This window comes from Lepidochelys olivacea (genome assembly GCF_965140295.1).
Source record: "Lepidochelys olivacea isolate rLepOli2 genome assembly, chromosome: 26".
In the NCBI taxonomy this organism is placed as follows: domain Eukaryota; kingdom Metazoa; phylum Chordata; order Testudines; family Cheloniidae; genus Lepidochelys; species Lepidochelys olivacea.
The window spans coordinates 7,931,174-7,955,656 of record NC_140436.1 but is presented as its reverse complement, the minus strand read 5'-3'; the positions used below and the strand labels follow the sequence as shown (position 1 = coordinate 7,955,656).

General features: G+C 43.0%; 1 protein-coding gene across 1 annotated transcript; it reads right to left on the bottom strand.

Moving 5' to 3' along the window:
• Window positions 1–119: 119 nt before the first annotated feature.
• On the bottom strand, window positions 120–21,159 carry BNIP3L (BCL2 interacting protein 3 like). The gene is made up of 6 exons (XM_084615099.1): window positions 20,975–21,159; window positions 9,881–10,067; window positions 7,543–7,615; window positions 5,257–5,360; window positions 4,348–4,497; window positions 120–3,012 (listed from the first exon to the last, which is right to left on the bottom strand). The coding sequence occupies exons 1-6, from the start codon at window positions 21,075–21,077 to the stop codon at window positions 2,964–2,966; spliced, it is 666 nt and encodes a 221-aa protein (XP_084471225.1). The 5' UTR covers window positions 21,078–21,159; the 3' UTR covers window positions 120–2,963.
• Window positions 21,160–24,483: the final 3,324 nt, after the last annotated feature.

Below are 24,483 nucleotides of genomic sequence, written 5' to 3'. Positions count from 1 at the left end.
AGTAGTGAACATGGTTGATGAAGGCAATATTTTAATTACTTTTCAGCACAAGAACTTGATGATCCCACTCTAATAAAGACAACCTCTTGGTTCATTTAACTCAGGATAGTTATTACTTCATAAACAAGCAGCAGCATAAAGTTATCCAACATCTTCCCTGGGAGGAGATTGGGGGGGTGGATTTGGTACAAAGTGATCTAACAGACACACAGTTTTGTGAGAGCTTTAATGGCACAAAATGTTTATAGCTACAACTTAGACATGTACTGTAAACTGTATATAATGTTACAAAGTGCTAACTAAATATATGAAGGATGCATAATCACTTTGGCTCAGTTAACTTCAATAATTTCAACAAGTGGGTCAATTAAAAAATCTGAATTTCTAAGAGTCTTCCGTTTTCACTTTTCAAAACAGAGTAAGTAATTATGTACTTGCTACAGTTAAGTTAGCCTGCCACATTTTTTTAATGTGTGAGTTTATGTATTTTTGCTTGATCCTATTTACAAATATTTTAAGCCCGTTTTCACTGAACGTAAGAAAAATGAAGCCTGCATTTTTTTTCAAAACTGTAAACAGGTATAAAGCTTTTAAACAATATTTATCTTAACAAAACTTCAACTATCAATAGCTGAAACCCCTTTTCAAATGATACAACAATCTGTTTCAGTTCATTGTAAAACTAAAAGTTGTAGACTTCCATCCCGAGCTTACATTAGGGTATCAATAAATACTGCATTGTATCATTGTATGATAAGTGCTACAGTGATCAGGTATCCATTTTTTCAATAATATTTTCCATGAACAATTTTTAATTTCACAGCTGCTTGAAATCTTAGCACATAGCTGTGTTTATCCTCTAGTCACAAACTTGAAACGTATTAATTTATCAAGTATTATGCAGATGAATCCATCTAATATGGATGGTGTTTTTTTAAAATAAAGATATTCCCTACTTAATATAAATCTATTTGTCCACTATTCCAATTTTCATACAAAAGAAGATGCTATAATTAGTACTAATAAAGTATACCAGCCTTTCTCCCCTTCCCATTTTACTTAGGTCTCTCAAATAAGGTGGTTCATACTGCCTAAAAACATCCTTGCCACTTGTTTCTTCCACATGTCTGGATGAAACCCAATATCCACGCTTGAAATAAATATGTAGTTGTAGATAATTCAAGAGCTACTAATATTTGAGATTAAAAGAAAACACAGATGTCTAAACAGAATACTTCAACTACCCTTTCACCCTGGACTTGTCTTAAAACCTTCTCCTAAAGGCCGTGAGAAGCGGAGAATAAAACGAACACATTTTAGAAATGGATTTCATACTTCGCCTCTTTGCTCCCTGAGGTGCCTTTTTTTAAAGCAAACCTCAACTAGGAATTAGCCTCTATGTTTGAACTGTTTTGAACTATCACTGCTATACCAAATCATCAACTTTATCTGATGCAAGCAGAAAATTTAAGGTACCTTTCTCTTCCAAACTCGCTGACCAGATTTTCTGAACATTTTCTACAAGTCAACCTAATGCATTTTCTATTTAAATGAGACTTTGCTAGTTTTAAAATTAACACTGGTTCCCTAAATATTTCGTATTCAAGTCTATATCATATTATTTATCTATGATAAAATATATATTTAAAAAAACAGAGTATTCTATCCTTCAGAGTCATGCTACATGTTTTGAAATCCAATAAAATCTACTTAAGGACATGGCTATGTCCCGATGCTTTTTAACAATTTGGTACTAAAGCTTCACATTTTGAAAAAGGCATCACTGAAGGACAAGACTGAGTGTTCCCAAAGATAAAAGTTCAACAACATTAATGAGAATTCTACCTAGCTACATAAGACGTCACGAGTGACCTTAGAATCTACGTTATCCCCAAGGGAGACCATACAGTAAACAACGAGAAATGGGAATATTGAAAACTTCACAAAAGGAGACATCATGTCAGAGATTTACAGCTTGTGCTTCTTTACACAACTGCAAGACTGTTCCCAACAGCAGGTCAAATGCTTCGAGTAGCCACTGAAACGGCCATATCTTTATAATTGTAGGTGGTTTCAGGAGACTCCCCTTTTTACAGCGAGTCTAAATATACCAAAAATATTTGCATTCAAACTGCTTTTATAAAGGAAAACTTTACATTTAAAATTTTCCAGTAAGGAAAAAGCTAAAGGAAAATAAAAGCTTCTTCACATGCAAACGACGCAATTCCTCTTACGTTTTCTAGCCATTAGATTTTCCTACCAGAAACAAGGAGCCTATTTCATAGAAAAGACAAGATTATGACAATTATCTAGTATTAAAATATGCTGATGACTTTAAGTTGTTATCCTGCTTTATGTTTTGTGCAGTCTTTGCCTTCTGCAAACTAAACGTCATGGCCAAAATAGGGGGTTAGTAAATTACCCAAAAAGCTGGTTTTAAAATTTATTTATTCTTTATTGCCAATGATTTTTTAGTTTGATTTACAGCCAACGGTTTCTAAAAACAAAGACTCACTTTTACTCTTGAGTTTACACTTTTACTCTTGAGTTTCTTTTAAAGAGATTGGCAATTGTTATAATACAGTCCACATTTATTCCAAGAGCGGTTTCAGATTTAAGTCAGGTTGTACTAGAGGAGACAACAGCATCACTGATAAAATTATAATTTGCTGGTGGAATTTTTGTACCTAAAGAAGCCCTTGCAATGTATAGACAATTGTAAAGTCTGTTAGGCAACTGACGTGTTTTGCAGGCCAAAGGGTGCGGGGAGAGAAGGTGGGTAGTCAAACACCTCAACAGAGTTCCAATACAATACTGAATTCCAAGGGTTACTGGAACCTGGATATGTAAAGAAAGGGCGGGGCTGGGATCATGCTTAAAATGGTCTCAAGTTCAAATGTACTAATGTGACAATAACATCTTCACAGGTCATGTGGATTTCCAAGTTTTGCACTCTGCTTCTCTCAATAAGTGCTGGCTGAAGGCGTGGTCAGGCGTTTTCCAATGTAGATGCTGAAATAAAAACATAAAATATTATACTTCATGGGAGTAGTACCCTTCACAACAGTCCTTGCTCATTCTATTGTTCTAGTTTGCCCTTGTCAATAGTTCCCTTTTTTTTTTTTTTTTTGGGTGATGTTCTTCCATAACACCCCCTTCTCTTCTATACAAGTGACTTTATCTAAACACTTAACTGGAAAGGCTGAGATTTCCAATAGAGCCCAAGGGATTTAGGTACCCTGATCCCATTGAAATTCAATAGGAGGTGGCTATCTAACTCCCTAAGACTCCTTTGAAAATCCCAGCCAAAATAGTACGTACACCAAATTCTTTACGCTACACTTAAAGAAAAAGATATTAGCACAGGCTTTAAAACATTGAGTGTTATGGGCTTACAAAAAGGCAAATCTCTAACAAATTAACTGAGGCAACTTCCCTACTTTATTTCAGAAATGGACTTATTTGCAACCAGACATCCTCTTTTCACATTTTCTATCCAGCTAGTTTAGCCAAAAACTAGGACTGAGGAAAAAATTATTTACAAGAATATGTTAAAATCAGAGTGGAAGGCAAACTTTGTGCAAGAAGTTAAATAAAAACTGAAATATGGTATTTTAAACAGTACATTTCTCAGGCCCCACCACAAGAGGGCATGAGATAGATATTTGCAAACCTAAGACCTTCAGCATACTCAGTGATCACTTCTAATTACAGAAATACTAACAGCACTGAAAATTCAGTAGCTGATTTTGAAAGACAGAAATATACACATCACCGTTTGTACCTGTTTCAAGTTTCAAACCCTTAGTTTCAGTACCATCATGCAACTGCAGTAATGCGAGCCACTCAGAATTAGTGGGAGCTTACACATGGGTCTGGAGCATTATCTAATGATGTTACACAGTTACATCATCAGTTTTCTTGGCGCAAAAGAGGAAAAAATACTAGAATATTTATGCTTAGAGTCTTATTTTTCTTTTATTACACTATACTCTCAGGAATTTGATAGAATGAGCAAATGAACAAGTGGGTCATGCCACAGGACACTGCAAAGCTTCTTTGCAGTAGGATTTCACAGTCAACTAAGGTCACCGATTTCATGATAATCTGTGCATTCTGAATGCATGAACATGCAATCTCCAACTTTTCCTACAATCAAGTAAAAAAATTTGCGTCACTGCAAAGGTAGTTTTCCCTACATCTCAAATACACTTGATGTATCAGCACAATGTCAAGGTAATCTGGTCATTCTTATTATGCTCTTCCTCAGACTGGTTATTCCAATAGTACTACAATAAGTATACAAGCAATAAAGATGCAAAGTTTAAAATTAGTCTTTGTACTTACCCTAGTCCCAGAGCCAAAACATGAGATATAAACAGAGATGGGATGAAAACCTTAAGAAACTCGGCAGAGAAAATGCCACCTTTCTTCATAGCTCCGCTCTTTCTCATACTTAAAGATACTGCACGTTTAGGATGTCTGAAGTGAAATTCCCTGACGGGAAAAAATAGACAGGAATATTGCAGAACTGCACAGAACACTGCCAGATTTTCTTCATGAACTAGACAGGGCAAAAGCCAGATTGCAGGGGCACCAAATTGAAATACGAGGCAGCGTTGAAAGACCACTTATTCAAGGACAGAGACAATGGGAGCACAGGCTAAAGAGACAAGCAGGTCTTGGAGAGGAAATTTCAGTACATGACTTGTTAGTAATAGCCACATTTTTGTTTCAAGCAGGGATGTAGAAATCTCCCAGATATGGATAGCATCCTCCAATTTAACTAACACTTTGCACTCACATAGTGCTTTCCGTTCATGGGTTTCAAAGCCTGATAGCGTCTAGGGTCCCCATGGCATCAGTAAGCATTATACTTATTTTACAAATGCAGAAACCAAGATGCAGAGACTTTAGGTGACTTGCCCAGTACCACACCAGTCAGTGAGATGTTACTAAACCCCACCAATGCAAGCTCCAGGTACCCTACTCTAACAAGTAAAGACACTGGTTTTACTGGAAAAAGTAACTTCATATTAAGCTTATTGTTGGGTTGCTTTCAGTAAAAGGATCTCGGTTATGCTAATACATTTTTGCAGCACTTATTGGTTTTAGGCTATCTATCCTCCAAGGGAAACCCAAGTCTTCAAAGTGATGAACCCATTTGGATAGCCTGAATAATTCCATATACGTGTGCAGCATGATTCTTCTTTCCTTCTTACGAAGGAGCGTTTATTAGTAAAGAGTTCAACTCACTTGGGAGGAATGTTTTCAGGCCTACTCGACCAGTGTGAAACCCAGTCAGCACTTCTCTTCAAAACTTCCACCTCTTTCTCTCCTTCTACTGCTTCCTCTTCAGACTGAAAATACACATGGGACATGCCTTGTAACAACACTTAATCAGCTATTCCGCATGGTATTAATTTTAAGAGCACCAACTGCAGTGACAAAATGAGAAGCAGCAGATGTTGGCAGTTTTCATTCCACTGAGCTCTTTCTGCATATGTTGGGATTGGGGAGGGAAAGGCAAGGCAATGACGACTGAAAAGATATTCTTGCATCAAGCGTTTATTTGGAAGGGATTTTACTATGCCCACAGGGTCCGCTGAAGTCAGTGCACCTCTGATAAATATATTATTTTATTACAGACTTAAGTAAGCTTCATTGTATGATATTTAAATATATATATTACAAATTAAAGCGAAGAACAATTGAGAGGATGATTTTAAAAATAGTCTGAATAAGATGGTGTCGCATAAAATGTTTTCAAGTAAAAACCTTTCCCTAAAACTTTAGCGATTCTTAAATCAGATGTAATCAAATGAAAAGGGCAGTATTTCTACCCAAACTGTACAAAAGTATTTTAAATCATTTCTTCCAGAAGCTTGTCAATGTCAAAACAAATCTCTTTTTTGTTTGTTATTTTACTATCGTTATTTAACATGTATATATGTATACTATGGTAGACCTCAACTAGGTCTGGGCCCAATTACGGTAGGCACTGTACACGGTAAATGACAGTCCCTGCCCCAAAGATTAATACCTCCCTCTCATGGAAGGCTTGCCATATACAGTGCTTAATTTGTAATGGAAGAGGTGCCAGGGCTCAAGAAACTGTTTTACTTTCATAGCTGACGCAGCAAGCTCAGAGGTGCCGTGGCTATGAACTGCCAAGCCTAGAGCTGTATGTATTGGCATTCCCAAGCTGTCCTCTCCCCGCTGAATTCACTGGGAGCCTGAGACCAAATTCAGCTTTTAGCAAGGTTACATTTCACCACTTGGAGTACAGCTTAGCTGAAAGAGGCACCAAAACAAATGGAGAAAGGGAGCCATGCTGAATTGTAATAGGGAGATGGCAACCTTGAATGACAAAACAAAAAGCAAAGGAGCTCACTCAGAGTAGTACGGTTCTCTACAGGGCTACAGAAGGATGACGATCCTATTGCTTGGCCATCCTCTCTGACAAAAATTCAACTCGCACCGTTCGTTTTTCCACTACTGCTCTCAACGTGTACTGCTGAAGACAGCAAATTTCATAAAATGACCAAACTAAGAGTTCAGCATTAGATTCCCTCTCCATTTCGGGTTGAGATGACTGAGAAATATGTGAGCTCACTAACCACAGAATGATGATTCTGAATTCTTAGGTAGTAATTTAAATATTTGTAAAACAAATAGTTCTATCACATACCTACATAATTAGATGTGAAAAAGAAATCCTGCCAATCTCTCTGATAACCTGCTACTACATATACTCAATCACATTATTTCAAGTTCAGGTTTGGTGCCTGATATTCTCTCTCTCTCCAAGGTTTAAAAATTGAATTTTTATAAAGTCCAAGTTGTATAATTCCAAAGCATGTGTTTCAAACTAGACTTTTTTTCCCTCCCCACTGCTGGAATTTAAACATACAAACAACTCCTTCTCTGCTCAGTAAATTATAAAAACAATTTTTTTTTTATAACACCACCTCACAGAGCAAAGTTTAATAGACATATTATAATCTCCTAAAATACAAGTTTATAACATAGTTACCATCATAACCTTAACTATACAAAAGCTTCAATGATTCATTGAGTCTATTTACATGGAAGTAAGCAAGAATGGATAATTTTGTTCACACAGTTCAAGTCAAATGGTTAATTTTAAAAGATACAAAGAACATGGTACAATACAAGTAAACACGGTTATTCCAAAAGGCTAAAGGACATTTCCAGATTTTGAATAAACAGGCTTTCGACAATTGGAGTTTAATATTCTTGGCCTTTAATTCAGTATAGGTACTGTAGACTCAGATGTTTCCATACCATATTAATAATGCATTGCGGGAAATTAACAGTTTAAAGCTGTATATTTATATACAGAATTTATCGTTTTAAGTATTTGGCTTCAGTCCTCTAGCATGCTTCACTAATTTATTTATTTTTTTTTTAAACTCATCTTGATATGAAGTTGTCTATTTACAATAGACAAAATTGTGTCTTAAACACTGCTCTCCTAGACAAAGTGTTGTGTACTTTAGAGTTTACTGGAGAAAGTACCTGAGAACTATTGTCCTTACTCGTGTGCATTTCCACATCAAACATTATCTGTCCGTCTTCTTGAGGGGAAGGGCTAAAGGAAAGAATGATGGCATTACTGTCACTTTTGGGTTATTAAGTTACTGAAACATCAGTTTAATTGCATCATAGTTCAATTATTTCTACATATAAGGTACGCAGACAATGCAGATGAGAAACAAGGATCCTTTATCATTATGCCCCACAAGGAAAAAATCCTCCAAGCCCCAAAAGAATTTCCATATTCCCAGTTTGTTCTTGTTTTCATACCATCCCCACCCCCAACTACCCTTCAGTTAATCATAAAGAGATGGGCAGGACCCCCTCTACCATCAAGAATCAGCACAGTGACTCGACTGTAACTCCGACCCAGGAGCAAAAGACCAAAATGGAGTCCTGAACTCTCATCCCCTGAGAGGCAATACATTGCTATTGTTGCTACATCACTGGGCCATCTTTCTGATATACAGTAAAACTAACCTTAAGCAGTCACTAGCAAAATCAAGTTACCTAGAATATGGATCCCTCAAAGGAGTTTGAATAAAACTGTACCTGAAACTTTGTAGGTATTTTAAAAGTGGCTGCTTAAAGGACTATATCTGTGGGAGGAATTCGTTAGTGTTGTTCCATGGCACACTAAGGAATTTCTCCAGCAGGCATTACATGTTACACACCAAAATATCTTAATAGTTAGCAAATTAACCCAAAGGAATAAATACTTTTATTTCCAATACTAAAACCTGAGTATACTCTACTAAAGGATTTCTCTTTAGTAACATTCACACCCAGATGGGAAAAAATGCTACAGAATTTAAAATCAGGGAGAGTGTAAAGGTACAGTGCGGTGTAGACATGTCATTTCATCGCATCAAAATTGCAGACACCCCTCTTTAATCTGATACTAGCTTTCATTAAAAAGATGGATAATGAGTGGAAAAAAAGTTACACTGGGAACAGGACCTTTCTTTTAAACTACTCAGTAAATGGTTTATAGCCGTTTGCACTCCTTTCTACAAATGTTTTAGACCTCAGGTTTCTATAAATATCAGACTCTTGTCCATAATCATGAGCTGATACGCTCACTACAAAATTGGAAGTTTAGTTTTCCACCCATTTGATGTTGAGAAAAAAGAAAAAGGGATTTATCTTCATCTGACATTTTTATCTGACAGTATTTAAATCAAAAATACTGGGGCAGTTAAAGGTGTGGGTGGAGAGAAAGTTCCTACCTTGATAAGAATGAAAATGAGCATTGCAGACACTACCTATCAAATGTTTCTAGTTGAACTGGAAAGTGAAAACATACTCTGCTAGTTACTGGCAGCTTAAAATTTTCTTAGAAATAAAGGTATAGCAAACAGTTTGCTTTTTTCTGAGGGAATAGCTTTTAAAAAAATATTTTTTTACTCTTCTTGTCCATTGTACTTGGTAATTCTATTTTGAAATGATCCTTGAGTTAATGTCAAGTTCCATCCATATTCATTGTAGGTGGTACATCTGATCGAGCTTGATATAAATGTTACATACTTGACATGGCAAGAAGAGAGCATTTGTCCAGCAATATAAGAAAAAGAAAAAGAGGCTCCTAAGACAGCTCCAACACCGTCTTAATTGTCCAACAATTCTGAGGGTGAAACCTTAAGGGTATCGCTTGCTTTGACATGACAAGCAAGATTATTTTACCAGATATAAATAAATACATTTTGCCTTTAACGGAAAAAAGTAGTTAGGGCTTTTTTGAGCAAAGACACTTTTTTTCTCCCAACTACTTCTTCTGTGAGAGAAAGAGGGGTGGAAATTATAAGTCAGTTGTCTATTCTATCACTACCTTGCATTTATTCTTGCCTGGACACACAGTATACAGATGTAACTGAGTAAGTTACTTTGAAAAATTTCATAAAGCCAAGGTATTACATTTTCATCATAGTCAATACCATCTTCAGTCACAGTATCCCTTGTTCTTACCTTCTCTTAAATAATCATGCATCAGTAATCACACGGTTAATTATTTTTTACACAGTACATGAACAATGTTAATATGAGATTTCACACTGACATTGATGCAATTTGTTCTACTCCTGCACTTTTTTATTTTTTGTTTAACAACAATTACTTGCTTTTCAAACAAGCCAAGTTCTATACTGGTTAAAGTTAGCAGGATTCAGCAAGTATTCCAAATGGCACACAGGCTGGATGGAGAAGTATACAGCTAATAAAATGTTATTTGCCCTTGATTAAAGCATCAAGAATGGAAATTGCATCACATAACATATGAAAAAATGAGTGGTTCAAGAGACCTGATACAGCTGTGTTTCCTTACCTGTCACAGTGGGAACTAGCCCTTGAACTACTCTGTCCTGATTCGTGCTGGGCATCCAGAAGGATTTTTTCCATGTCTCCATTGTGGATAGAGGAGGACGAAGGGACATGTTCCAGGCCCCCATTTTTCCCAGTGGCATTATCATTGCTATTGCCATTGCCGTTCATCTGTAACTCCACCCAGGAACCTGTTGGGCCAGCCAGATGGCACTCATTAAAAGCAGCGAAACTAAAACCTCGCTTAAAGTTTATCATTCACATGCAGAAAGAATGTGAACATGGTGAATTCAGATAACATCCACTGATGCCAGAAAAAAGAAAAATGCTCACAAACAAATAGAGAAGACAAGAATGGCAGGTTTGTTTCCTCCTGTCCCTTAAGTTAACTGTAGACTCAATAGCTCTGAACTAAACAGTCTTAATTTGGGTAACTGGAAACAACAACAGTCATTCCCCTCCCTCATGCTTTTTTTTTTTTTTTTAAATCCCCTGACAGGCATCGCCTTCATATGTACCAGGTTTAAGCTCCAAATCCTCACCACCCCTCTCTCTACACCCCACCCTTGAACCAAACAAATTCCATTCTTTAATATTCCCTTTGTTCTTCCCCACTTAGAGTTTCGTGCCTTTCTCCCCACAATGCCCCCTGTGCTTGGAACAACCTCCCTCTCTAGCCATATGGCAAGCAATCTCCTTTTCCTCTTCCCAAACAAACCTCACTTCTTTCAGCTGGCCTTCCAATCCCAATCTCTTCTCCAGTACTGTCTGTTACCCCTCACATCAGAAGTTTAATAACTGGGATGTATCCAATTTAGATTATAGATTCACAGATCTAAGAATTATTAGATCCTTGAGGTAGGCCCCTTGTTTTCCCACATAGTTAAGAACTATGCACATCTACTGTACGCTAAGAAACTAAGTTGGTTATAATTAGCCGGAAATGGTGTTTGTGTGTTCACACATATGCTCCATTGTTTATGCTCGGTATGTGGGAAAACTGGGGTTCTCACTTTGTAATACGTTGAGGTGGGCGGGCAAAGTCTCTAACCATCTTAAAGTCCCATCTAAATATTTCGTTTAACATTTTCTAATTCAAATAGTGCAAATAATTACTGTTAACCTAGTTAACCGCTTTCTTATAACTGATCGTTACAACCTATTTTTGCAGGGAAGATTCTATACACTAAGTACTACACTTCGCCTACATATATTGTAATTCATCCTGTCTCTGCTCTTATAACTAGTTTTAACTACAGGATCTTAGCGTAAGGGCCTCAATTGCATTGAGAAGCTGCATGCATCATATTAGCACTGAAAACACACGCTTTAAACTACTAAAATACAAGAACATAATTCCAACTGCAGACTGTACTAAACATGCATAGTAACAACATAAAACTTTTACCAGTACATTAAGCAGTCACAGATTTCATTTAGGATATTTTGAAAATATTCATAAATAGGTAGTTTATGTTCTGACTGGTGAATTTAAACCACTTGAGTCCTGACATATGGGTCACCTATTTAATCCAGTGCCCATTCAACTGCAAACCTGTGGTTCTTATTCAAACTCATTAACTGTATCACTTGAGAATATAGATAGTTTACTTTTTAATCGGAGTACATTAATTGTTTGAGAACAGTTGGCATAAGCTGAAACACTAAGTTTCTTTTCTGCATAAGCTCTTGTTCTTTGGTGCAGTAATTTTACGTTTGGTGTCGCTTTTGCCTTACATGGCTCAAGCAATTCATTTTATACCTTTTTTCAGACCCTCATCTCAGACTACATTCAAATTCAGAACCTGATTACATCCTATTTAGTCTGAAAAACTATGCCACTGAGATGTTACAAAGTAGTTTGTGGAAGAAGTTGTTGTTTTGCATCTTTACATACTAGCAGGGGTTTTTTTTAATCAATTCAGCTCTTTGGTGTAACTAGGATTTATTATGGCATACAGACAACCTAAATACTCTATTTTAAAATCAAAACTATTAGCACGCTGGACTACTTTAAAAACTAACAATTGTGTTTAACGGGAGGAATTTTCAATAGCAACAACTAATGGGACTCTCACCCTGTTATCCGAACAATATAAAGTTGATACCTCTTAAACAAAAATTGTTTTCAAAGCTTAACACAAATTTTCTGCCTGTCAATACATGAACTGCGATAGCAGAGAGCAAATACTCTCAGAAATAACACATAACTATTATCTTAAAAGTAACATGCTTTTCTGATTCTTTTAAAAAAAACTTTCGACTGTCACACCTAAAATATTCCTTCATCGTTTGTTTACTTTTTGCATTAGGGTATAAAAGGTGTCACTGTTATCTTGTATAATGTCAGGTTCCCCAATCTGTGTAATCTTTTCACTTCAACCAGGGAAGAGAAAAAAAAAATACTGTGAAAACAGAAACTGGGAGACTGGAAAACCTAAAGTATTGGCAGGGGTAGTAGTAGAAACTACTTTTAATTCATTTTTTAAATTTACTAGACTAAAGTTAACACTGTGCATACAAACTATTGGCCAGTGATTTTTTTTTTTTTAAAGTGAAAGTGAAATTTTAAATGGAGATTCAGGTCTGGTCCCAGGGAATATCACCACCATTGACCTCTTAAGGTATTCTACCTTGGCTACAAAAAGCTCAACAATATGCAACCCATGTTATTTGAGTCAAACGAAGCCATCAATTATTAATCATGCTTAGTACACTCACGTAAAGCCCATGTTCAGACAGGTGCTGGGCTCAATTACATGAGCTGCAACGATTTTATGGTATGACATATTGCAGTGATCTTTGTGGGTGATAAATTATGGGCGAATGCACACTGCCCATGTACAAACCCATGTGCGTTCTGGGAGTGGAGGTCAGATTCCAAGAATTCCTTTTCTGGTTCCAGAAGTAGAACCAGTGGATCAATTGCTAACTCTTTCATACCCGAGCAACTTCTCCATTACGTTTCGGTAACCAGGAATGTCTCCCAGGCTGGAGATGCTGTTGATTATATTCACTAACGCAGTGTGTTGGTTCCAGGAGTCTTACAGAGCAGCTGCAGTGAGAAGATGATGGTGTTTCTGCCACTGTCAGAGCACTGCAAGATGATCTGGAGCCCATGCACCAGTTGAACAACCGAATGTCTGGCTGTTTAGCCAATGAAGCACGAGCTGTGGAAAGGCAGTTTTAGGTCAGACCAACCAGCATGGAATGGTGGGACTACTCCGTATTTCAGACCTGGGATGATCAGCAGTGACTGCAGAATTTCAGAAAAGGAAGGCCGCATTTCAAGAAATATGCCAGGACAGTTGACCTACCCTAGAGCAACCACCTTCCATTATGAAATCACTAATATCTGTGGGAAGGCATGCTGCAATTGCAATTAGGGAATTATTTAGCTCAGACAGCTACAAGTCAGTTGGTAACAACTTTGGGTTCAGAGAAGCTACTATGGTGGGATCTCGAATGTCTGAAGTAAATGAGGAACTTCTTTTCACCCTCAGCCACCCCCACCCCTGCTGATGTTGTACAGCAGAGTTCAGAAACAAACAATAGGCAAGAAATGAAGGCAGAAATACTGGAGGCTGACAGTTAGCATAAATAAGGAAGGCCACTTCTTGTAAGGTTAGCCTTGTGGAGGAGTTTTGGTAGATGACCAAAGAGGAAGCCTGGGATTGCAGTGAAGGACTAATCAGAATGGACTGCTATAACCTATCGCTGCACCGGCATGATTAGGACTCAGTTGTGCTTAATACGCTACATTGTGGAATTTGCTGTTTAAAGTTGTGTTAGAGGCACACTGGAGGAAACAAGTTAAAACAATTAAATACTCCTCCCATCAAAAGAAGGCCTAGGAGAGAGTTTACATGAGAAGCTGCACGTTCTCCATCTGACCACTCATCTCTGATGAGTCAAAACATGTTTAATTAGCGTCAACGCATTGTGATATCAAGCTTAAACACTGCCACCGATTTCCAACACAGAGGTCAAGGAACAGCCACCAATTGCTGTTTGAAAAGGTGCTTGATGATCCCGTCCATCAAAGACCCTATGTTATAACCTTCCTTCTGGATGAAATGCGCTGGATATGAAATCCTCTAAAGTCCATTCGTGCAGCTCCAAAGTGATGGCCAAAAGTAACTGGTGGAGATCAAGTATATTCCTTTTTCCTCTGCTTACAGATCCAGATATGCTGGCTGTCTAGTATTAGGACTGGGAGGACCAGCAGCAACATTATCCCAGAAAAATATTTGAGACTATAACAGTGGTTCTCAACCTGCAGCCCTTTCAGCACAGAGCTGCGGCACCTGTGACATCCTCGGGTCCCTATAGGTAGTATTGGATGCGGCCCACATAACACATTGTGGGCCAAATAGGTTGAGACACTGGACTACATTAACCAAGTTAAAAACCGGTGCTTCTCATCCCCAACCCAGCCTCTCCAAAGAGTAATATTACCCCCCAAAGGGAGAACATTTCATTTTGTCACACTGTAGTTTCAAGCACCACACTAAAGATTGGCACTTTATTCCTCCTAAAATTTTAACCAGCCACCTGAAAGGTATCTGTTTTGATAAAAATTGTGAATTTGACATTTTCTCAAAAGAGAAAATTGTCCAAAAAGCAAATAGAAATTTAGTCAAGAGATTAATCTGTAATAAAAGTGACACGGTCAGCTTTTTTTTTTTTTTTAAACTCCTTACAGACAGCTAACAGATTAAAACCAAAAGACTAGTTACTTTTCCCCATTTTTTACTTTCTTGCATTTTAATAAACTTGGACACACCACATACAAATTTCAATTTTGTTTTTAATGAACAAGTTCAGATTTACTTTCAGGTTCTCATGGACTAACACAATGATAGGGTCACATACACAGCAGAGGAATAATTAAATGTTAAACTTTCATTAGAAAATTTATCTGTCAAGGAAAAAAATTCCATGAAGCTTAGATTTCACAAATCTTTTATCTTAAAATTCTGGACCTAAAGTGATATGACAGTGTCCCCTTTACAAGCAACAACTGTATGTATCCAGATCATCAGGCATACAGAGATGCTTAGGAACTGAAGCATGTATGAACATGATTGTTTGCTACACAGCTTTAATAACCTTGCTTCTGTTAATTAGGTCATACTATAGAAAAACTTTAGCCAAGGCTTGTTGCAGAGTAGGATGGATTTATTGTTTTGGGTATTAATCAAAATTCAATTTACTTTTATTAGACTCTGTTTCTCAAACTGACATCACAGAGTCCTGTTGAAGGCAATGGGGCTCTATGCAGAATAAGCATTTTACCATACTACACGACTGCAGGGGTTGGTCCAACTGGCTAATTTCTGCAGTAACATTAAAGAAATTCACAGGCAAATTTTCCTAAATTCTACTGCAAGTCTGAAGCAGTGAAAATGATGCTTTCTGGCTCATGGCCATTATGCAGGCACAGCATCTTCTATTTGATAAAGAATTCCAATGGACTTCGCTCTTACCCTTTAGTTTTTCATGATCTCATAAAAGCTATAGAATCTAGCATAATCTGTTGACTGTTGAAGTATCACTCACTAAATGCTTAAGTAGTAATTAAATACACCATTGTCGAAAAAAAGCTTTTCCATTTCCCACAGTAATATTTTCCATCCAACAGATATCCCACACTAACACTTTAGCGTTTTTTGCTTCACCTTTACAGTAAAAAGGCCAGAATGATGTAGCAGTACTTCATTAGCCAGGGACTTTGAGCGCTTTACACAAGCACCGGTGGTCACTTTCCAGCAGCACTCAACAATAGCAACCAGACTTCTCACAAGACGGGATGTAGAGCCATAACAGAGACTACCCTCTTTTTTCCTCAGTAATGTAGTAAATATTGTTGAAAAACAGACATAACATAATTGTCAGTGTGTTCCAGTTTAAATTGTTGGGTTTGGGGGTTTTTTTGTTTGTTTTTTGCTAATATCTAACAGAAGTACGAGGTAAGAATTCAAATCCGAGTGAGGCTTCAGGAAATACCAGAGAGCGCACACTCTTGTGGTTACTGCACAAGACTGAAGTCAGGAGTTCCAAGTTCCATTCCCAGCTCTGTCACTGACAAAATGGGCAACCCTCACCTCTATATGTGATTTGAGATCTTTGCATGAAAGGTGCTAAATAAATGCAAGGTATATTTTAGAACAAAAATGAATTAATGTATAGACTCATTAGTCTGACAAAATTCAACTGGCAACTGGTATTGAGCCTTCATGGAGGTGACTGGTTACATCTGTTTTGCTCATGGGGCCCACTCCTGAAAACACTCCATGCTACCACATGGCACTTGCCAACCTGAGGAGCTGCACTGATTTCACTAACTCTTTATGCTCTGATCCCGCAGAGAGATATCTGTGGGCAGCCCTTGCAGGCACCTGCATGATGCCCCACTAATTTCAATGGCAATGTGCCCCTGTGGAGTTCATTTCAAGTTTGGGACCTAAAAAGTTTACACTGAACTCCCTCTTGCTGCTCTCATCTTACAGATTGACGTCTCCAACACAGTAAGTAAGTCACTGTAATAACAGTGAACAGAAAAAGGGGAAAAAAATGAAGTATGGAAGAAAGAATATCTTCAGATCACGGATAAACTAATTTTAAGTTGTAGAACTAAACATTAGGTTTACTTGGACATGCCAAATGTAAAATGAAATTTCCAAAGTTAAGTGAAATCTTATCAATTAATATACACTGATATATTTTTACACGTTAACAGCCCTGAATAATTTGGATATGGTGCCTTTGTTTTGTTTATTTGTTTGCATGTGCAGTACTCCGAGGCCAACACATCAGAGAAACACACTGCTGTAATTAACATGACACTCAATGCACAGACATCAAATGCAATGGCAATGTTGTTATACCGACATAGTTTACTCTCATCTAATACATTTCCCACTGAATTAACGGAGATCACTTAGCTGGTCCTATTGAAATGGTTTGTGGATGATTTAGCAAACTAGGATAGAGGGAATGGTTAATCATTAATACATTTTGTTTTACCACAGTATCCTCGGCACGTAAAAACAAACCAAAATATAAATATTGAATGGCTGTGTATTTGAGATGTAAAACACATCAGTTAAACCAATATGAGTTCCTAGATAAAATCACCAGTCTTCCACACAAATATTATCCTTAGAACAAAAGGATGCAGCAAAGCAGCTGACATACATGTGAGATATGAGAAAAACAGCTCACGTCAGTGATATTGAGTCACTGAATAAAGTCATTCCCACAGTCAAGCTCCTCCCCACTTTCTTGCTGTACCATCATCTTTGCTGTTAGAACCAGTCACGAAATAAATTCATTCCTGTCACAAAACAAACCAACTCCCTCTCCCCATTAAATACCAAGTCACATCCGTCTTTCCTCACATCCCCTTACCTCATATCCCTGTTATTAAGCCTGCTACTAAAATTCCCCGCCCCCTTCTGCATTTGACTCACCCACTGTATTTACACCCTACCCTCTAAAACTTACTGAGTTAAACGTGATGGTTTGGTCTCTTGATATTACCTAAACTCGGCCATTCAATAAACCTATTACCACCACCAGATAATCCCCTGCCCATGGTCCCCTCAGCTGCTTCCCATTCTGACCAGTGCCAATTTCATCCCCCTTTAACTCCTGAACACCCTCCCCTATTGTCATCCTCCCACAGACCACCAGCCCTCATCTCCACCCCACAGTACACAATAATACACCTCCCCTCACCACTCTGTCCAGTATGCAAGATGCAGACCACCCCGCCCTCCAAAAATATCCATCCAGGGGGACTCCAAAACCATAAGCGCCTTCCAACCCCCTACAGCGTATCTTATTCCTCCTCCACACCCCAGTGTCCCCCAATCCCCTGGAGCCGCCCCGCACACCCTATTCCTCCTCCACACCCCCGTGTCCCCCAATCCCCTAGCCTCCCCGCAGACCTTACTCCTCCTCCACACCCCCGTGTCCCCCAATCCCCTAGAGCCACCCCACAGACCCGACTCCTCCTCCACACCCCCGTGTCCCCCAATCCCCTAGAGCCACCCCACAGACCCGACTCCTCCTCCACACCCCCGTGTCCCCCAATCCCCTAGAGCCACCCCACAGACCCTACTCCTCCTCCACACCCCCGTGTCCCCCAATCCCCTAGAGCCACCCCACAGACCCTACTCCTCCTCCACACCCCAGTGTCCCCCAATCCCCTAGAGCCGCCCCGCAGACCCTATTCCTCCTCCACACCCCCGTGTCCCCCAATCCCCTAGAGCCGCCCCGCAGACCCTATTCCTCCTCCACACCCCCGTGTCCCCCAATCCCCTAGAGCCGCCCCGCAGACCCTATTCCTCCTCCACACCCCAGTGTCCCCCAATCCCCTAGAGCCGCCCCACATACCCTATTCCTCCTCCACACCCCCGTGTCCCCCAATCCCCTAGCCACCCCGCAGACCCTACTCCTCCTCCACACCCCCGTGTCCCCCAATCCCTTAGAGCCGCCCCGCAGACCCTACTCCTCCTCCACACCCCCGTGTCCCCCAATCCCTTAGAGCCGCCCCACAGACCCTACTCCTCCTCCACACCCCCGTGTCCCCCAATCCCCTAGAGCCACCCCGCAGACCCTATTCCTCCTCCACACCCCCGTGTCCCCCAATCCCCTAGAGCCGCCCCACAGACCCTACTCCTCCTCCACACCCCCATGTCCCCCAATCCCCTAGCCACCCCGCAGACCCTACTCCTCCTCCACACCCCCGTGTCCCCCAATCCCCTAGAGCCGCCCCACAGACCCTACTCCTCCTCCACACCCCCGTGTCCCTCAATCCCCTAGAGCCTCCCCGCAGACCCTACTCCTCCTCCACACCCCCATGTCCCCCAATCCCCTAGAGCCGCCCCACAGACCCTACTCCTCCTCCACACCCCCGTGTCCCTCAATCCCCTAGAGCCACCCCACAGACCCTACTCCTCCTCCACACCCCAGTGTCCCCCAATCCCCTAGCCTCCCCGCAGACCCTACTCCTCCTCCACACCCCAGTGTCCCCCAATCCCCTAGCCTCCCCGCAGACCCTATTCCTCCTCCACACCCCCGTGTCCCCCAATCCCCTAGAGCCACCCCGCAGACCCTACTCCTCCTCCACACCCCCGTGTCCCCCAATCCCTTAGAGCCGCCCCACAGACCCTACTCCTCCTCCACACCCCCGTGTCCCCCAATCCCCTAGAGCCACCCCGCAGACCCTATTCCTCCTCCACACCCCAGTGTCCCCCAATCCCCTAGCCTCCCCGCAGACCCTACTCCTCCTCCACACCCCCGTGTCCCCCAATCCCCTAGAGCCGCCCCACAGACCCTACTCCTCCTCCACACCCCCGTGTCCCTCAATCCCCTAGAGCCACCCCACAGACCCTACTCCTCCTCCACACCCCAGTGTCCCCCAATCCCCTAGCCTCCCCGCAGACCCTACTCCTCCTCCACACCCCCGTGTCCCCCAATCCCCTAGAGCCGCCCCGCAGACCCTATTCCTCCTCCACACCCCCGTGTCCCCCAATCCCCTAGAGCCGCCCCGCAGACCCTACTCCTCCTCCACACCCCCGTGTCCCCCAATCCCCTAGCCTCCCCGCAGACCCTATTCCTCCTCCACACCCCCGTGTCCCTCAATCCCCTAGAGCCGCCCCACAGACCCTACTCCTCCTCCACACCCCCGTGTCCCTCAATCCCCTAGAGCCACCCCACAGACCCTACTCCTCCTCCACACCCCAGTGTCCCCCAATCCCCTAGCCTCCCCGCAGACCCTACTCCTCCACACCCCCGTGTCCCCCAATCCCCTAGAGCCGCCCCACAGACCCTACTCCTCCTCCACACCCCCGTGTCCCTCAATCCCCTAGAGCCTCCCCGCAGACCCTACTCCTCCTCCACACCCCCATGTCCCCCAATCCCCTAGAGCCGCCCCACAGACCCTACTCCTCCTCCACACCCCCGTGTCCCTCAATCCCCTAGAGCCACCCCACAGACCCTACTCCTCCTCCACACCCCAGTGTCCCCCAATCCCCTAGCCTCCCCGCAGACCCTACTCCTCCTCCACACCCCCGTGTCCCCCAATCCCCTAGAGCCGCCCCGCAGACCCTATTCCTCCTCCACACCCCCGTGTCCCCCAATCCCCTAGAGCTACCCCGCAGACCCTACTCCTCCTCCACACCCCCGTGTCCCCCAATCCCCTAGAGCCGCCCCACAGACCCTATTCCTCCTCCACACCCCCGTGTCCCCCAATCCCCTAGCCTCCCCGCAGACCCTATTCCTCCTCCACACCCCCGTGTCCCCCAATCCCCTAGAGCCGCCCCGCAGACCCTACTCCTCCTCCACACCCCCGTGTCCCCCAATCCCCTAGCCTCCCCGCAGACCCTATTCCTCCTCCACACCCCCGTGTCCCCCAATCCCCTAGAGCCGCCCCACAGACCCTACTCCTCCTCCACACCCCCGTGTCCCCCAATCCCTTAGAGCCGCCCCACAGACCCTACTCCTCCTCCACACCCCCGTGTCCCCCAATCCCCTAGAGCCACCCCGCAGACCCTACTCCTCCTCCACACCCCCGTGTCCCCCAATCCCCTAGAGCCACCCCGCAGACCCTACTCCTCCTCCACACCCCAGTGTCCCCCAATCCCCTAGCCTCCCCGCAGACCCTACTCCTCCTCCACACCCCCGTGTCCCCCAATCCCCTAGAGCCGCCCCACAGACCCTATTCCTCCTCCACACCCCCGTGTCCCCCAATCCCCTAGCCTCCCCGCAGACCCTACTCCTCCTCCACACCCCCGTGTCCCCCCAGCTCCCTAAAGGCCCTCAGGGTGCCAACGTACCTTCCCCCCGGAGAGTCCCACAACCCCCGCCCAGGGAACCCCAACCCCCCAGACCCCTCGAAGCCCCCCCAGGCGGACGCAGCCGAGCCCACGTCGCCCGGGACCCTACGGATTGGCCCGGAGACGCTCGCGTGGCCCCGTTCTCCACCAATCCCAGCCGCGGAGAGGGGGGGGGAGATGCTGGGGGGGGGGTCGCGCTCCCCGCAGGCCCTCTTTATTTACATGTCATTTGCCTATGCTAATGCACTCACTGTTGAGGCCCGGCTCAGCGGGCGCCCCCTCGGCCGGCGGAGGGTGGTGGTGGTTGTTGGGGGGGTGGTGGTGGTGCTGCGGCGGCTCCGGAAGGCAGGACATGGCGGCGCGGCGGCAACTGAGGCGCCTCCGGGCCTGGGACAATAACAACAAGCCAGACTCCGCCCGGCCCCAGCGCCCCGCCTCCCGCGGCCGCGCAGGCGCAGCCCTGAGACACCGCCCACTCTGACGCAAGCGCGCAGGCACCGCCCCACCCACGCAGGTGCCAGCGGCACGTCACCTCCAGGAACGACGCACGTCCTTCCCCGAGGCGCCGCCTGGCCATCACGGCGCGTGCGCCGCTCCTCAGCGCCGTCTCTTTACACTGCGCATGTGCCACTCCGAATCCGTTCCCGCCGCCGCTGGGGTACTGTCTACACTGCTCCTTCCCAGCGCTGAAACTTGCAGCGCTCGGGGGAGGGGCGGGGGTGTCAAGTGGCAGCGTAGACAAGGCCTCACCAACTCCTAGGGAAACCAGTTCCCTCTCCCTGCTCGTGGCCGACGGTGAGGGAATGGGGAATTCCCAGACACGACAGAGAGACAGGACTCTTGGGGGAGGACTCAGAGACCGGACACCCCGGAAGATGGGGCGGGCAAGAGAAAGGGGATGGTATATGTATCTTCCTCCTGCGTGGCCCACCGCATGCAGCGGATGAAGCGGGTTTTAGCCCATGAAAGCTTATGCCCAAATAAACGAGTTAGTCTCCACGGTGCCACACGTCCTCCTCGTGTGTTTTACTCAGAGAACGTTCTGCAGTGGTGAGGAAACTGAGGCAGAGAACTGCATGTTGGGTTTTTTTTAAAATAGGTCTGTATATTTTTTTTCTGCTGTTAAAGCGCAATAGTGGGTTCAAGTACTGTGAAAAGTCTCTGGGTGTTACATCCTATGCCTACCATCTGGCCCCTTGAAGAGGTAAACAAGAAGGCTCACACGGGTAGTGGGATTCTGGGGCAGGCAGGCTGTGTTTAAACTTTGAGGGAGACCCCCGTCCGCACTGATTTGATGGACGGGGCAGGAGCCATTGGTCTAGGAGGGGCTGCTAAACACACAGTCTGCTTAGCGAGTGGAGAGAGCCAAAGACGGCGGGAGTCCATTCCAACTCTCACTGAGAGGCTTTACAGATTGAGGGATTCAGCAGCTGGATCCACCCCCTGCAGTCTGGTGAGCTGCCTGGAGGGCAGGCCCAAATAGATGTGTGAGGGGCTAAACTTAGTATAAGGAATTCAGCTGCTGCTCTTGGTGACATCGCTATGTGAGCATGCCAGATCTAAGGGCTTGCACTCCCTCTTCTCCACTGTTGGGCTTGTAACAGACTCTTTGTAAGGCCACATGAAACAACTTATTTGTACTTTGCAGAGAGGGGCCTAATCAGGATTCAGGACTATACTGTACCAGCTACCGTATAAACACATATCAGAGACAGTCCCTCCCCGAAAGTGTTCAGTCTCACTTTTCTTCGTGCTTCAGCTGGAGTTGAAATGTACTAAAGATATTCCTTGAAATCTGCATGCAGCTGGATTTGGCCAAATGGACTTTAATGTCAATTGGCAGTTGATGGTTCAAAAAGCAGCAGCCATTGATGCAAAGTACTAAAATTCCACAGGATATGTTGACTTTGCAAAATAGAACCCTGCGCAGGACTGTTTTAAAATCCTGCTGCAGTCCTGCTCTGCCATACCCGCTCCCATTATTGTTTCTTACATTTATGTTTATCCTACAGCCACCTGCAAAAACCTTAGATCCCGCATATTCCAGAAAAGGGACAGATGCCCCCCGCTACTAAAACAGTCGGTATATGTAAATATAAACATAATCCAGACAAATTTTACCACTAAAATAAAACAAATCTTGCTTAAACCATGTAAAAAGCACTTTTACTCCTAATAGACATCAAATCTAGCCCTTACTTAAACGTAAGTATTAAAACCTTTATTTTAGAAAAAAAAAACTTGCTTTACATTGCTGAAATTTCTGTTTGAGACAAACTGGTAAGATGTAGCCTTCTCCCGCAAATTATTGCGGACTGTTTTTTTGCTCACTCTATCCTGCCCCCAAACAAAGGACTTTTTACCTGCTCCTGCTATTAGGACAGTGGGTCCTGCGGGACCCAGGGGATCCCAGTCCTGCTGCATTGCTCTATTGCAAAGTACCAATCAGGTCCGGTGGGAAACCTAACCCTGAAGCCCTCTGTACTCTTGCTCACTCGCTCTCCTAGGAAACATTTATTAGCTTCTTAGTGGAAGATACCAAAATAGAATGAGTAAGCATTGCATCAGAAAAATTCTCTGCAAGACCTCCCCTCCCCATTTTAAAGAAGCAGTGTTTTTGAAATGCTGAAGGACTGTTAAAACTCAGCTGGGAGAGCAGACCGTAGATGACAAGGCTGAACAGGTTTATGGCATGGAAGACAGAAATTAACAAGGAAGCAGCAGTTTAACAGGGTTGATCTCTGACCTATATTGTTTTCCATAAGACAGGTCTTTCTATTTCCCTTGTTCCAGCCACTGCTCCTAACAGCTTTCACCTGTTATTCCTTTGTGTTAATAAATACAAACATGACAATTTTTCAGTGCCCAGTTAAAAAGGAACTTTCTGGGAGTGAATATGCATGACAAGTTCGAGGGGCCAGTGGGCACAAATAGAAATACCTTCAATAAACAAAAGGCAAATCACATGGATCAGCCTGTGGACATGTCTCCTATTGCTCAATTAGATAGAGGGGTGTGTTAGGGGTTGGGAACCTACGTGCCTTCTGTGCATTGCCACGCACCATGGACGTGACTAGTCTCAAGTAACTATACCTTGTGATGTCCAATTCCAATTTATTAGAATAGACACATTAAAACTAGGAAATGTGATTTCAAAAAAATCCTATACCCCTAATAAAATATTCCAGAATATTAAATCATGCACCCCCAAATACCCAAAATATGGTTTTAAATGTTAAATAGGGGAACTTCCCCCTTTTCCGATTACCAGATTACTTTTTCTGAGGGCAGTAATCTCACCCCTTTACTTCAACCACCGCATCTGGTCTTCTCTTCCAGTGTGGCTGGGACAGACAAGTGTTCCTCTTTAACATATACAAAGGCTAAATTGGAAGTTAAAGTCCAGATTTAGCGAGGTATTGAGTAGGGTGAAGAGGAACCCTTCTATGTATTTGACATGGCAAGGAAATGAAGGCAATAGCCACTTCTCAGCAGAAAACAGAGATTTAGGGCCTGGTACTGCACCACTGAAGTTAAAGGGAACACTGGCCACAGGCCATGTCTACACACACACACAAGTTGCACTGGTTTTACAACAGATTTAGTTAAATCAGTGGAAAAAGTATTTGGTTGAACAATGGCTAATACTGGTTTAAACACGGTCTGTAAATTTCAGTTTTTCCACAGGTTGGTGCACCATTTAACTAAATCCATTTAAAAATCACACCTATAGTCAAAGGGGGGAGCAAGACTGTGTTTC

Excerpts from the sequence above, each read along its gene's own strand:
- BNIP3L (XM_084615099.1), bottom strand. The coding sequence starts at position 21,077 with ATGTCCTGCCTTCCGGAGCCGCCGCAGCACCACCACCACCCCCCCAAC. Across the intron at positions 10,068-20,974 it reads CGCTGAGCCGGGCCTCAACA|GTTCCTGGGTGGAGTTACAG; the intron begins GTGAGTGCATTA and ends CTGGCCCAACAG. Across the intron at positions 7,616-9,880 it reads GCTAGTTCCCACTGTGACAG|CCCTTCCCCTCAAGAAGACG; the intron begins GTAAGGAAACAC and ends TCTTTCCTTTAG.